Raw genomic sequence first — 16,856 nt, 5'->3', positions numbered from 1 at the left:
TATAGGAAAAAAAAGATGAAAAACAAAAGTTTAATTATTTTTAATCAAGCCTCCTAATAACCCTTTGAATTTATATTTTTATCTTAATTAAATGAATTGAAACATGTATAAAATTTTAATTTTTCGGTAATAGAAATAATTTTTTTATAATTAATGAAATTTTAATTTTTGAGGAAAAAAATTCTTATGCAGGTTGGCCTGCAAGCCCACGTGTTACTTCTTATGCGAGGCGGGCTAGTGAAATGAGCCCGCACTCCTAGTGCGGAACGAGCCAACCTGACCCACATTTTGCGGCCAAGCGCGGGACGCTCCTATATGGGGCGGGCCAGCCCGCATTGCCACCCATATGTAACAAGCCTCGCATTATTGGCTTTGCTACTATGAGAATATTCATAATAGAAACTTTTAATACTCAAATTCTGGTGACACCTCACCCGTATGAACCTGCACCTGCATACATAGAACATCATCATTCCCGCCCTTCTAGATTTACACTCCTGCAATGGGCTTCAACATATATAACATACCCCTAATAACTACCTCTTCTACCCTACTCATCTTTACTTTACCCCTCCCCAATTACTTATAACTTTTGATACATTGGAGAGGGTTCAAATACCAATATGAGAAAGAGTAGTTAAAGGAGTGCATCCTATGTTTCATCCCTAACCAAGATTTAAGTTGTGTCATATGAAAAATTTCTTTCGAATCATTTACCCTTGCTTAAAGACAACTTAATTTCTTTGTTCCCAAATACTCCACACGACAACCGTTCATAGACCTTTCCATACCAGATTTTGTTTGATACTAACATGGGCTAAGTGGAAATTCTCAAAGTGACATTTCAAGTCTTTATGTTGGACAAACAGGATGTCAATCCATTTGTAAAAGAAAAACCACACACATTGTGCAATTTTTCATTCTAAAAACAAATGTTGAGTTGACTCATCCGAAGCTTTGCACAACGCACATGTAGGTGAATTAACCATCACCCTTCTCCTAATTAAGCACATTCTTGTGGGGATTCTATCCAGCAAAACCCTCCACGTAGTAGTCAACACATTGGACAGTGTTTTAACCTTCCAAAGCTACTTAAAAATACCATTACTAGAGCCTCTGGCATGATTAACTGAGCATTCATAAGTTGATTTCTCAGAGAACAATCCTAATTTGTCACCTCCCTATTCAATTTGACCCTAGATAGGTAGCTTAGCATTTCTTCTTCTTGTATAGATTCCCACTCGAACCTGACACGTCTCCACCTTAAACTCCATTGCCATTCTGATTCTTCCCACTTATGACTTTTTACGGCAAGTGCACCGCGTTTGTCAAAAGTAATAATTGTCCCTAAGGACAGATATCGATCCCACAAGGAACAATGAATTATCAAGTACAATAATCGCTAAATATAAAACAAAACAATTAAAAGTGGTTGGGTTGGCGATGATCAATAAGAAAACAGACAAAGAATTAGTTGTTTCAATTGGAAAAATAGGGATTAGGTTTCATGTCTCTCACTCTCATGTATTTTGATTAGCATGTCAATATTAAGTTCTTTAATTGAAATTGATGCCCGTATAAAAATCATTTATATCGATTCCTCGCATATAAAATCCTTAAGAATGTTCCCTAACTATCGATCCCTCGCATAATTATAAGAACAACTTAGAACGAAACTCAGACATTAATAGCAATTAACATTTCAAGTCTATTCCTAACACTCAAATATGTTAAGTATTGTTGTTTAGGTCCAAACCCTAAAAATACCGTCCGGTCAGATTTAAGATTCTCAATTTGTCACGAAAAATTAAAAGTAAAACAACAATACCAATAATCAATCCAAAACTGAATATTAATATATAAGATATCACCTCAATACATAAGAGTTTGAGCAGATTACTCCTAATCCCAAATGGTAGAATTAGCCACACATACTTCTATCACCTTTCATTCTCCCAATTGGGTTACAATTCACTCTGTGGTGTTTTCCTCTCAATCTGGCACCCTAAGGTTGAGCCTCTAGCCCTCTATTTATCCTAGTTTTTTAGGGTTAGGTTGTTTATTGTGTCGCGTTAATGGGCTAAATGATAAAACATAAAAAAGGCCCAATCTTTCTTTGCATCTTTTTCCATTCTGGGACCTTCTATCTTTATCTTTTTAGCTCAAATCATTCCTCTTTAATCCAAATCTTCAATCTTTCTTAGAAATCTGCAATTAACACCAAATTTGGGAATAAAATACTCTTATTCAAATAAAGATCATAAAAAATGTAAGAAGGTATAAATTCATAAATTAAGGATTATTTTATATGTAAATTAGCAATAAATCCTCATAAGTGCCTATATTTTAATATGAAATATTACTGAAATTAGACACTTATCACACACACACCTACCTCTCCCACCTTTTTCCCTTGATCCAAATATATTGAATACAACCTAGGAAACATTGTTTTGGGGTTATTACTGCCAACCCAAGCGTCCTCCCAAAATCTAGCTTTATCCCCAACTCCAATTTTCCATCCTACTCCTTGAAACCATCCTACTTTTGTTCCCTCATCACATACTTTAGATAAGTCTCTCCACCACCAAGATTGAAGTTTCATTTGGGGTTGACTATGACCTAATTCCATGCCATATTTTGATAACAATAACTATTTTCACTTCCCTTTTTCTTCACTCAAAAGATGTCATTTCCATTTGGCCAGAAGAGCACCATTAAACTTTCGGATATCTTTAATTCACAACCCTCCCTCCTCCTTAGGTTTACACAAGTTCTCCCAGCTTACCCATGATATAGATTTGCTAGCCTTCCCCCAACCCCAGAGGAAACTCCTTTGAATACTAATGATCTTTTACACACCGATTCCGAGCTTTAAAAAAGGACAAGCATAAGAGAGGTAGCGTTGTGAACACCGACTTGACTAAGCATATTCTTCCTGCCAAAGACAAAAATCTCCCCTTCCAAACACTAAGTCTAGCACTTATTTTGATCAAAATTGGCTCCCAAAATTACTTCTTCCTTGGGTTACTACCCACTTCTAACCCCAGATATTTAAAAGGTACCCTCATTTGTGTGCAATTTAAAGACTTTGCATAACAAACAAAAGTGTTTCTTTCAACATTTATACTTGCCAACTTTGATTTATGGAAGTTGATTTTCAACCCAGAGCAAGCTCGTAACACCTAAGGAGGACTTTCATAGTGAGAACATTATAGAAGGTAGCTTCACATAGAAAGAGAGTGTCATCAGCAAGCATACATGACTCTGCCTCATGCCTACCAACCTTCACATCTTTAAGCATATTGGCCTTTAATGCTTGTCTTACTAACCTAGCCAAGTCTTCAACTACAACAATAAATAGGAACGGAGTTAAAGGATCTCTTTGCCTCAACCCTCTCGTTGGTTTAAATTCCGCAATGAGCCCTCCATTAAGCAATATTGAGATTGATGCAGATTCTATGCATCCTCTAATCCACTTACTATGTAAGCCCAATCTTTGTAGTATATCAAATAAGAAGTCCCACCAAATTGAATTGTACGTCTTTTCATAGTCCACCTTTATGCATAGATCACTCCTCCTATACCTCACGAGCTCCTCTACAACCTCATTGGCCACTAGAACACTAGCTAACATCCCTCCATCCTTTATGAATGTTGGTTGACTTTCATCAATTACCAAAGGGAGAACATTCTTAATTCTGCAAGATAACACCTTCGAAATGATCTTATATAAGGCACCAACTAAGGAGATTGGTCTATATTGGTCGAGATCTGTGGGGTCATGCATTTTAGGTACTAAAGTTATAAATGATGCATTACAGTCTTTTGGAATATTACCCGTTTTCTGGAAATGATGCACAACTACTACAATATCATGTTTAAGAACATCCCAACTATTATTGATGAAGTTAAAGTTAAACCCATATAAGCCAACACTTTTTGATCCTTTGCATTGCTAGACTGCTTCCCTTACTTCTTCCTCTAAGAATTGGAGATCAAACTTAAGCTATCCTCCAGGGATAGTGATTTAAACTCTACAACTCCAAGTCTAATCCCAAAGTCGTGTGTAGCCATAAATCTATCTTCGAATAATTTTTTCGCTTCTCTTCGAACTACTTTATGTTCCTCACTCCATTGACCCCCAACTTCAACTCCTTTGACTTCATTTCTTAGTCTTCTCCATCTAATTATAGAGTGATAATATTTTGAGTTGGAATCCCCATGCTTAAGCCAATTTGCTATAGCCTTTTACCTGAAAAGAGAATCTAGTTTTTTGTTAGTCACCCTCAATTGACTGACAAGGTCCATTCTTTTCCACCTAGTGCTTCCCTCAAGCTTGCTATGATCATCTTGGATATCAAGATCCTCTATTTGCTTCAGAATCTTCCTCTTATTTGTGTCCAAATACCCAAACACATCACGGTTCCAACTTTAAGACTAGCCTTTAGAATTCAACTTATCTTTGAGTTTCGTCATGCCATTTCCTTGGATAGAGTAAGAATTTCATTTATCTTTCACCAGATCCTTGAAGTCATTCTCCATATGCCATGCATAAATGGTCCTAAAAGGCCTTAGACCCCAATCCTTAACAAAATATTTCACCACTATAGCACTGTGGTCCGAAACCTTTCTCGGTTGTACATATTTTTTTTCACATTGACCATTTTTGGAACCATTCATCGAATACTAACACTCTTTCTAATTTGCTCTTTGTTGGGCCATTCGACTTGTACCATGTATACTTCTTGCCAACAATTGGTAGTTCCAACAAAAAATTTCTTTCAATGACATTATAAAACCGCTGATCTCACTCGTTTGGCTACCCCTTACTCTGACACCTTTCCTTTCGTTTACACATCTAACTGCATTAAAATCACCACAGAAACACCAAACCAAATTTTGATGTGCAGATTTGATGTTAGATAATTTCTCCCATAAAGCAACATTTTCACTCAAATTGCACTATGCATACACATTGACCATAACACACTTCGTTTTAGATTTGAGGTACTGACCGAAAATTACAATGAAGCCCTTTCCCACCACATGATTGTCACAATAGAAGGCTTCTTTATGCCACATAGTTAACGTACTCTCAACTCCATTTACACCTTCATTATGTATCCATCCAACTTTATTATTCCCCCATAAAGAAAAACACAACATCTGAAAAAGCAATTGTTTTTGTTTCTTGTAAGCACATTATTTCCGCTCCCTCATTAACAATTATTTGTCTTAGATACCTAGATTTAGTGCCCCTAAGCCTCTAATATTCAAATGTATAATTATTATAAAAACTCATTTTTGTTATCCTCCTCATACCTCTTCACAACCTCAGGATCACTCTCTTCCATACATTCTAACTCTTTGACTACCTCTTGCTCCTCCCCACAACAAGTTATCCCTATATGTTTACCTAGCTTCCATAATTTTTGTTTACCTAGCTTCCATAATTTGATTAGTTCAACTATATTCACAACATTCCAAAATCTATTATTACAATGAATAATATCACTGTCACAAATAGCTACTGAATTAAGGGTTAACTTAGATGTAGAAATGTTCCCTGAGTGTAGGGATCCCACTCTTGATTTGGATTTCCACCCTGACTACATACTCGACTCCCCCATCTCTCATAGTCCTCACTCAACTCTTAAATCCCTCACTAAAATTTTCATCAAAAACTAATAATGGTCAAGCATGTGATTCCAGGCATTAGCGTGTTACCTTTTAAGAGTATAAAATATAAACAATCCATTGTAGAATGTTTTCTTCTTATCTTTATCATCCCTCTTCCTTCTTTCCTTTTCTGTTTATCTACATCACTCACTAATTCAATAATTTAAAAAAATAAGTTAGATTGATCATTAAAAAAAAATAAACAAAGTGTAAAGAGAAAAAATAATTAATTATTATTTTATAAATTAAAAAATTATTAATCTTTAAATTAATTTTTATATAATAAATAGTTTTAAAATTAATATTTAATTAGTTATATATATATATATATATATATATTAGTTGGTTGATATTTTTTTAATTTTTTATTTTCAAAAGATTTGTTGGGCCAATATTCAACCACTATCATACGGTTGTATTAAAATTTTCAACCCAATATTATATTAGATCAAACCTATTATTGCACTTCTTGAGAAATTTAAAACGAATTAAGTCGAATTCACCCATATACATAAATATAGGTCGATGGAGAGGATTTTCAGTGCCCATTGATATTATAATATTTTTAATGTAAAACTTTTGAGAAATTTTATAAGATTTTATTTTAATTTAAATGTGTCTCATCATTTTAGTTATTTTTAAACAACTTTTATAAGTTTTGTTGAATTTTAAATTCCTATTAAATTTTACTTTTATAATTTTTTATTTATATTTCAATTTTGAATACATTACAATTTTCAGTTTTTTCATGAGCTGTCATCATTGGATCGTTACCAAAATCTTTTCAAAGCATGATTCACTTTATATAAGTCTACTTCTTATTCAAATGATTTTTTATCATGAATTTTTTGGGTCATGGAGTTATTATAAGAAATATTGTTTCAAATCATTTCACATTCGTTAAAAAAATATATTTCACATTCGTTACTATTGTTTCTTTCATGTTTCAACCTTCTTCTCTTGTAAGGAGCACATATTATCTCCTAAAAATATGATTTTAATGGATTACAAACTTTAGAGAATGAAGTTGTTTCTTTTATTGTATCTGCAACAAAAAAAATATATTAAATAACAAAACATTATGGGCGTTTCAACCTTATATAAAAAGTAAACAAGAAACAAATGATGATTACAAAAATCTCAATTCTACAAAACATCCATTTGTATAGTTCCCATTTCTTCTAAACTCAATCAAAAGTTTCAAGGTACTATATAACACTTGCAATTACATACAAAAAAAAAACCCTAAAAAATGCAATAATTGTATTAAATTGAAATAGCAATGACCAAAATGAAGTTGTTCTTTAGTTCTTCTATTTTTGTTACGTTATTTACACTTCCCATCATACTTCTTTTCATCCATTCTTTTTCTCGATCTTTTGTCCAGAACTCCAACCGATAACATCCATACTTTGTTTTGACATCATTCTTGCCTCCTTGTACCACTTGTGCATAGTTGAACTCCTTTTCAACTCTTTTCATACTTTTTTTTGTTTGTTATTTTTCTTTTTGGCTATGTATCACTTTTTCATTCCTTCTATATTGAGGTGGTTTACATGAATTTTGACATTCCCTATTTTGATTTCTTCAAGTTGATACTCTAGTTTTGTTGCATCTCAAACTTCGACGAATATGAGAAATCCGAAGTGTTTACCATTTCTATTTAATCTTCCTTAAATAAATACGTCTAGCACTTTACCATATCTTTGAAAGATTATTCTCATTTGAAGTTCATCAAAATTGACATGAAAATGCAAGAAGTAATCATCTTCCTTTTCAAGTTTCCAGTTCTACATAGTGATTATTCAAAAATCATATGCAATTTTCTGAGCATTAAAAAATTTAATAAATTAATATCAAGTTTATTAATAAATTAAAATATAGTAAATATTTTACTTGCGATTTAACTTAGTCGATTAAACAAAAACTAATTCAGTTCCATAAAAAACAGAATACTTGATTTAATCGACCAAACATTCAATTAACTTATAAAGCATAATCATGTATAGTTATATTTCACAATGATTCTCACATCATAGTAAAAGCATTTTCACTTTCTATTCTCTTCCCGAAATTTCATCAAACCTCAATTTTTTCAGCTTCATCTCCATTGAAGTTCCTCTTTTGAGAAGTTTCATCTCCACAAGTAAATCCAAAACTCTTATCTCTTTTCTTTTTTTCTTAATGGATTCATACCTTTATATTTATAAATTGAACCTTCTAGCATTTTTTTGAATTTCACTTTGAATCTAGATTTTTCTTCATGAATTCACTTTTCCTTTTATTATATAATTCCCTATCTTGTTTAATCTTATGATTTTCATATTAAAATATTCAAATTTGTAGATCTCATTGATGCTAGGGTTATTAGATTAAAGTCTCTAATGGTTTTGTTCACTGTCCATGTGTTAAATCAAGTGTGTAATCTCTCAATTGCGGTGTTAGTTTTGTGATTTTTGTTTATGCTCTTGTAAGAATAGAACTTGCATAGATTTTATTATTTAACTTAACCTTTTTTACCATTTATACAACTCTCTAACTTCGCTTGTAAAAGATAGGTAACAATTTTGGTTTCTTCCATAGTTGCTACTATGAGTTTTGGTTATTGATTTTACTTGCTTTAGAATTACTATGATTTTGTTCCTATGATATACATTATAAATGTAAGATTGACTATAGTATGAATTCTAATGAAGAGGAGAAGGGACTTCACATCTAGACAAGTTAGTATAAAGAAATTGTCTTGAATTGGGAATCACCAGTGAAGCCTCTAACAAATTAGTAAATATCTTATTTAGATTTGGTAGAGCGAATTGAAATTGCTTTATATGATCAGATGTTTAATTATGATTTGTATAATTATTACAAATATATTAGTCTAGAAAAGAGAACCTATCTTTTGCCTTTTAGAGTTAAGTTGGTTCTAATAAATCGTGTGAAGGGAATGAAAGGATAATTTCTTTAGTATTGTGTACATTAATTTGATAGCAATAGGGTAATAGAAAAACATAAATCGAGAGGATATTGAGTTCTATATATATGAACTTGATCTTTATCCTGCATGTGGTAGCAAAGCATATGCATGCTTTTAGTGCAATTTTTTGTCATGTATTTGTCATTGTTTCAATGTGTTTAGCAATATCCTTTGAATTTCTAAATTAAGGGTGCACCTGGAAAGGTTTCATAGGATTGGTTTTGCTGCATAATTATGCTTTGAAAGGGCAGAGGTGGTTGTGCTCAATAAGGTCTCCATATACATAATTGATATGTGCTTTTGGTTTGGTTTTGTTTGCTTTGCTATTAACTAATTTTGGTGTTTGTAATGCTCTTTTAAAATTGTAAGTTAGGTGGTGAGATTTTTTTATATTTGTATAAGGATTGAAATAATATTAAGTATCTCTTTTAATTCATTAATTTTTTACTGATAAATTTTTTTTATCATTATGTTCTCTAACCTAAAAAGAGTATTAACAATTATCATAAAGATTATAAAGTGTTACTTTATCTCATAAGTATATTAGCAACAACTCTTTAAAATATTTTTCTTTATTTAATTTATTCATTTTCGGAAAAAAAACATGTTACAACAACTAAAACATAATTTACTCTTTAAGATTGAAGATTAAATTTCTACAACTCAACTAATTTGAAAATATATAGTTGAAAGTATAATTCAACGTATCAAAAATCAAATCAAAATGAAAGAAATTATGTAGATGGCAAGTTGGCATTTGATTTGATTGATAATATAAGCAAGGAAATGACAAACTCAAAGGAAAAGAATGGGGTCTCTTGAATGAACATTATACATGTTACTAGCACTTTATTCTCTTGATTTGAATTGTGACAACCATTTCACTTTATATTTGATATGGAAATCCATTATTTAGTTAATCCAAATACAATTTCTTTGAGTTTTAAAAGTTTCAAATTAATTGTTAATATTATTATAGTTAATATTTGACTAAATATTAAATACTAAATTCAAATATAGTTTCTTAGAAGATTGTGTGCCCTTCAATGAAGGTTCTTATTGACAATAATAAAAAGTCACTCAAGGGCCAAATTGAGAGTTAGAAAATTAATTTTAATGACATTTAAATTAGCACTATAATAATACCGATAAAAACCATAACTTTCCTCATAAAAAAAAAGTCGATTTGTTTAATTTTATTTGATTCTTCACAATTGGAAGAAGAAATAATATCTAGTGCCATGTAATTTTTCATGCACATTAACAAACCTATTTCTAAATTCATATGTTTCAATCTATTTTAATAATAAAATGCTATATACAGCTCGCAAAGATAACTTCCAAAATTTATGCTTGAGACATTTTTGGAGACATTGTAAGAGTTGCAAAATCGACTTTAACGAAATAAAATATTTATATTTTTTCAATAATATATAATACATAGAATTATTATAAATTTTAATGATATATAGAAAACATTTAAAAATAAAGATATTAAAGTCACTTAGATAGACTTTAGTAATATTAAGCGTGTTTTAATATTAAAAAATATATTTGATTATATTAAATATATTTTAATAATTATAAATATATGAAAAAATATATTAGAGTCATCTTAATTGATTTTAATAATATTAAATATATTTTAATAATTATTAATATGTTAAAAAAATATTAGAGTCGACGACTGTTATAATATTAAAGACATTTTAATTTTTAGTTTTTGTAAAAAAATACATGTGTTAGTATTGATTAAATGAATATTATTATAATTATAATTACTGATGTTAATATAATATATTTTTAATATTTATTTAAATTAACATATACTAAGTTACTGATTAATATGTTATATATTCGTAACAACGAATAAAAATTATAAATTATTTTAATTAAAATATTTAAATTTAAATATGATAAATCTTCTCATTCATATTAAACTACAATTAATCAAACTTGCAAAAATTAAATTAATATTAAAAATTAGCATTGGTTTAGTTAATACTAAAATTATTATACATTAATTAAATTTTATAACTTTTCATAACAAGTATTATTTGGAAGCTTACAGATTTAATTACCAAAGCAACTTCATTCTGCATTGTTATGAGCCGAATTGGGTTCCAAAACTGAGAGCATGACATTCGAGGTCCCTTAGATTAAGCTGCATAAGGGGAAAGAATAATTACATCAGATGAAACCAGGACTATATCAACCAAACATTAAGCAGAGAAAACAACCTTCAGCAGTGGTAATCCTTCAACTAATATTGCTCTTAACTACATCTTTTCATCAAATATAGATCCTTCTAGGATTGCATCAGTGGCAACCAAGTAGTATCGAACTAAAACTTCTACCTTCTTAGAGAAGGCAAGAGATACCTAACTAGGTCAGTAAAGTTCCTGGCATATTAACAAAGTAAATAACACGAGGAGCTAAAAAGATTGCAACAGGGCTTCATACTTTATTCATTAAATTTCAAAATTACAGATTTACAAGCATCACCTTCAACCCAACTGGAAACTATATCAACCATCGTATAGCTGGGGCTTGGAGGACTAGTAGATAAAAGACAATCTACATACCAAAACCTGTTTGTCTCGCGTGACCAATCCGTAACCAAAATAATTGGAAACACCCAGTTATCTCTAGCACATACCAAGACCAAACCTTTCATGATTTTCTTAAAAGAGAACCCTATATCTATAGAAAGTTTTGTCAAAATAGTAAAAACATAATTTTTTGATATTCTTTCTTTTAATTGAACATTTTAAAATTTCTCCATTATATAATAGAAGGGAGAAAAGCAGCGAGAAAGACAACATTGAAATTCTAGCTAGGAACCATATTTTTAGCTTATTAATCATTTAAAGAAACCCATTCTAAATTTTTAACTGACTGCAATGAAATACCTAAGTTGAGTCTCGTTTGTACGTTCACAGGGACAACAATCCGTTACTTTAGCACCAAAACAGAGACATGTTACTGATGTGCTAATGGAGTAATATATTTATACAAGTATTAAAAGACCATATCTAAGTTAAAATGAAGACTGCAAGATTTGGAGCTCACCATAACAGCAATTCCAGTTTCACTGAATTTAGGAACACATATTAGTCTCACTAACTGCCCTTCTGATCCTGCAATCATCATGCAAAAATTAATTAAAGTTTTAGGGAAGGGATATTATAGTTAATGCAAAACAGAAACAAAGTAACTTTTAATTCGGCAACTGCAATAATGATTTTAGAATAAAAATACCCTTTACGATCCGAGTTTCAAATTTATCTTGATTTCCAACAAAGTAAACGTGAGGACAGCTCTCAATGAAGAAAGGATCCCTCTCAGTATAAGGAAAGCACCCTGGAAGGCAACAGTTTAGTAACAGAAGTCAGAATAAATCATTTTTATGTTTTGGGAGAACAACTATGTTTCTTCAGAAATAGCAGGTAATATATATAACAAATGTTCAACCTCCAGAAAAAAATTGGCTGAGCTAAGCAGAAAAAAAAAAGGATTATTGATAATAAATAAGGCGTAAAAGCATTGAGGCATACATAATGAGCATACCAAGAGTATTAGGTGCAGTGGGTGCTAAATGCCTCCACCTTAATGTCCTTTCCATGAATTCAAGTTTATCTTTTGCATCCGAATATTTCTCAAGATCATCTACATTTTGACCCGATGTCCCAATAAACCTGGAAGCAGTGCGGGATCATGTTCAATGTATAATGCTTTTAGCAACAAAGACAATAATATTGAGAATATACTATTTACCTGACATTATCAAGCTCAAAACAATGAGGATTTGTACAAGATCTAAAAGTATTGTATGCAGAAGACCCAGGGAAAAGGCATCCATGCAATGACTGCAAGTGATGATTTTAGTAGCAAAGAAAAACAGCACATGTTAATATGACCTATATAACAATTGAAGAATTTGGATTCTCTGCTGGGATTTTGGTGTTGTCCTTCTACCGTGTCTTCAAAATACACAGATTTTGATATATTAAAATATATTAAAAACTTTTTTAATATATCAAAATCAGTGTATTTTGAAGGCACAGTAGAGGAACAACACTAAAAACCCAGCAGAGAATCTGGACTCAACCCTTGAAAGAAAAATATAAGAACCTGTTGTGGCAATGAGAAATTAGCAGGGTCACTGTGTCCTGGCATGATATCCAAAGGCAAACCAGCAGCTATCTGAAAAAGCAAGTAAAAGTTAGGCAAATTATTGAGAAAAACAAGGAGTACAATATAAGAATGAATGTAATGAAACAAACCTGACTCAACAGAATGTCTAGCTCCCTTATTGGCTCAGACATTATTGCAAGATCCTTTGAAGCCAAATTCTACAAATATTGATGAAAAGGCCAATAAATCCCATCATAAATTACAGATTAAACGCCAGAAAACTGGTTGTATTATTTACTGTAATCAGCTCAATTAACTGTTTTGCAAGCAATGGGTGCTATAGCAACCTGATGTCAATCAAGACTTTATATAATCAACCAAAGTGCGTGAATCTAAAATGCAACTCTAAGATGTTAAGAAGTGGCAGGATAACTTAGTTCTTCTCATCTAATTATTCATTAACACAAATCAGATGATTCTGTAATATTCCTCCACAAAAGTGAATTACTATGGCAACTGTACCTACCCGCCTTAGCAACTAAATCAAATATGAGAGAGCAAGTGCAATCAAGGAATTCAGATACCAGAGAAAACTAATAGGTGATTATACAATACAAATTACAATAGAAGAGTGGGTGATCATATTTTGGTCCATGAAACAAAGGTTTTTACTTTATTAGAAGAAGAAAAAGGTAAAACTATTGAATTATATTGAATACATTGTTTAAACTTGTTAAGCAAAGACATATTGGCATAGGAAACCAAATAGTTGAAAAAAATGCATAATCATTAAAGAAACTTGTCAGTGACACTGTTAAGATATTAGTGGAGCATATTACTCTATTATGTTACTTTTGTATAACCACACATTGTCACATAGTTATACTATTCTTTTCCTGTAATAAATCAGATCTCTCCTTCCACAGTAAAGCTCATGTAAGTAGTAAATGGTATATGCAGAAATAACGATTTCTCTCTAAAATCCTTTTGTTTTCCTATCTCTCTCACCCTATACAGGAACGTAAATACCTGTCCGTTAAGAAGTCTCTGAGGTATCTCAACTAGATTTCCAGCAAAGACAACTTGAACAATTTTTGACGCAATACTTTGCTCCTGTGTAATTTGACACTTTTTATTAGTTAAAATGTAATGGTGCATAATTATCAACTTGAGAAGTTGAGAGAAAAACAGGACAAACCTTCTCATCTCCTAAATGCCCTGTGATATGATCAACGAGAAGCTGAAATTGAAGAGGATTAGAGGTGCTGCTCCCAACCCTTAAACCTGACACAAGAACAACGTATTTGTCTTCCCCTGTAAAAGACAAATAAAAGAAAATTCAAGACAATATTCTCATTAAAATTTGAAATTTTAATAAGAAATATTGAAGTATGGATGATCAAATATGTAAAGTTAAAAGGATAAAATGGCAAGTTTGTTGCTCATTATCTCTGCATTAAGACAAGCAGGAGAAGCATAGAACAGGCAGCATATTTGAATTGGGTAACTTTCCAAAGTTTGACCATATAAAAAGATAAGAAACTAGTTCCGTTAACTCCAGCAAATACAACTAAAATCTTATGAAATCAAATAGAAAGAGACTATGATAAGAAAAAGGAAACAGAAGATCATTTATGATTGCAGACTATGAATAATAAAATTTTCAAACAGCACAAATCCTTCTGACCAAATACTAAACAGATAACAGAAACATCACTTTATGCAGGAAAGTGGGATGCCAATTCCCCAAATATTCTTCCGTCCTCAAATGGGAAATCATAATCTACAATGTGTAGCTAAGGTCTGGGAAAAAATCCCATAAATGTCAAGGGCATGCTTTATTGGGTTATAAAATGCAAGGGATATACAAGAGGTACCTGATTTAAGAGGAAATTCTATCTGTGGGGGTAAGCCAGCATCCAGTACATCCTGAACCAAAAAGTCACCTGCCCCACTTTCCTTTCCAAGTAAAGCAACCACAATTCCTGTTGCAGATAATGTAAGTATAAAATTGTCATGTTTCAAATGACAGTCCTTTGTACAGAAGGCAAGTTGCATTGCTATAAAGTAGCCAGATGTATTATTCCTAGATACCTCATATATTAAACAAATCTGAAAACAAAGCCATCCAAACAGAAAGAAGGAAAAATAAAGAAGTTATAAAAACTAAACTTAGTGTTTTGGAATTAACATGCACATGTTTCATAATTGCCTTCTTATAACAAAATCTATTTTACTAAATCAGGATAAGTTGTTCATCATATAGACCTGTTACATATTCAGAGGGCGGAATGATATTTCCACTGAGCTTAACCCGCCCACTTTCATCTTCCAAAACTAGGTAATCATCCGAGTCCATGAAGTTATGTGGCTTGACAAGTGGAACCACTGATTTCTGCATATTATCAGCAGAAAAGTAGTGAAATACAGCACCACGGCACATTATTATCAAATTTCATAAAAGAAAGCACACAATTCATCCTTATATAACGAATGCAAGTCCTCACTCTCTCGAGACCTATATACTCTTCAAAGTACCATAACACAACACAACCTAAAAGCTTCCATATTAAACCAAATAAATATTTTTTTCTCCTCTTTCATTAGCAATTCAACCAGAAAACACTTTTGCTTCTCTGCATCTCCTCAACAAATACACGAATTCCTACAGCTTACATTGCGCATAAAGGACACATTTACAAATCATTGACAACACAAGTAAACTATTTTTTGAGATTTTCCGACATTCAAACTTAATTTCTATGTTGACGCTGTGAACTAGTTAGATATCCACATTGATACGACTTTTAAGACCGGAAGTTTAAAGGTCAACAAATTATCATACATGTCGATCTGAGATTGATTGAACATGTAAAAAACATTTACACTGTCAATCTGAGATTGAATGAACATGTAAAAAACATTTACACTGTCAATGCACTCACAATTCACTCTTAATATTCTCTGTAATATTTTCTAATTATATTTTTACAATTTACTTAAAATTTAAAAAACACACATGCAATATTGGGGATACCCATGAAGTATAGACAGAAAGGAACCTGCTTAGAATACTCGTCAAGTATACAAGGTTTGAGCTTCATGTGTTTGTAGAGGGTTCCAACAATGACACATTCCTTGCCCTCCTCCAATTCCAGCACCGTGCACACTGTTGGAAACAGAAACCGGTAAGCAGTTATTTGAAACCTCAAAGAAACACACACAAATATGATAGTATTATATTACCCTAAGTGGATGTTATAGTAGAAAAAGCAAGGAGTAGGGTACCGGGAAAATTAGGTTTCCAATGAGGAACGAGAGAATACAACAGAGTTCGCATCAAATGAAGGCGTGCGAAGTAAATATGGCTGTACTGTTGGCCGTGAAACATCTCTTTCCTAATTTTGAACGTTTCGTCCTGCTTCCATTGAAATCAAATCAACACATTCATCATCAAGATCACAATACAAATGAATCAGAGAGAGAGAGAGAGAGAGCATTGACCAGAGAGCCATAGCTACACTGCACTCGTTCCATTCCCATGGCCATGGCGGGAACACTTCCCTCGCTTCAATTCTTTCTTTCTTTCTTTCAATTCTGCAGGGAACAACAATACATAAATACTCAATTTTTTAATGGTTATATAGAAAAAGTTTACAACAACTATGTTACAGAGTATGCTGGTTTGGTGGTAGTGTTACTTTTTCGCATGCGGAATGTTCGTGGTTCGATACCCGTATCTCAATTGTTCTAGGATTTTTTAATGTGATCCATAAAATGTAATTGATTAATTTTATACAAATAAAAGGTAAATTTAAAATAACATGAATATAGCAAGCTCGTACAACAACAAAAATATTTTCAAAATAAGTAAATAAATTTGTAAAACTGAAAATCTCAATAAATAATGTGACTCACAAATGCACTTATGGTAAAAAAAAAACAAATGACAAATTATACTAACCTTAATAAGGTGTGTTTAAAGGATAATTATGCTTTATCGAGCATACACCAATTTGTCAATGGGACGATCAAACAAAAAATTTTAAGCTTTCTGGACACA

At 31.7% G+C, this 16,856-nt stretch overlaps 1 protein-coding gene across 1 annotated transcript; it reads right to left on the bottom strand.

The window, feature by feature from the left end:
- Positions 1-10,594: 10,594 nt before the first annotated feature.
- Positions 10,595-16,499, bottom strand: LOC137814145 (DNA polymerase delta small subunit). The gene is made up of 14 exons (XM_068616722.2): positions 16,298-16,499; positions 16,082-16,211; positions 15,856-15,962; positions 15,062-15,188; positions 14,671-14,778; positions 13,992-14,107; positions 13,823-13,906; positions 12,943-13,011; positions 12,791-12,862; positions 12,434-12,525; positions 12,227-12,354; positions 11,918-12,019; positions 11,729-11,796; positions 10,595-10,820 (listed from the first exon to the last, which is right to left on the bottom strand). The coding sequence occupies exons 1-14, from the start codon at positions 16,340-16,342 to the stop codon at positions 10,761-10,763; spliced, it is 1,308 nt and encodes a 435-aa protein (XP_068472823.1). The 5' UTR covers positions 16,343-16,499; the 3' UTR covers positions 10,595-10,760.
- Positions 16,500-16,856: the final 357 nt, after the last annotated feature.

Source organism: Phaseolus vulgaris, chromosome 1 (assembly GCF_051622355.1).
Source record: "Phaseolus vulgaris cultivar YP4 chromosome 1, ASM5162235v1, whole genome shotgun sequence".
NCBI classification, from domain to species: Eukaryota; Viridiplantae; Streptophyta; class Magnoliopsida; order Fabales; family Fabaceae; genus Phaseolus; species Phaseolus vulgaris.
The sequence above is the reverse complement of the archived record's forward strand: the minus strand, read 5'-3'. Positions and strand labels throughout refer to the sequence as shown.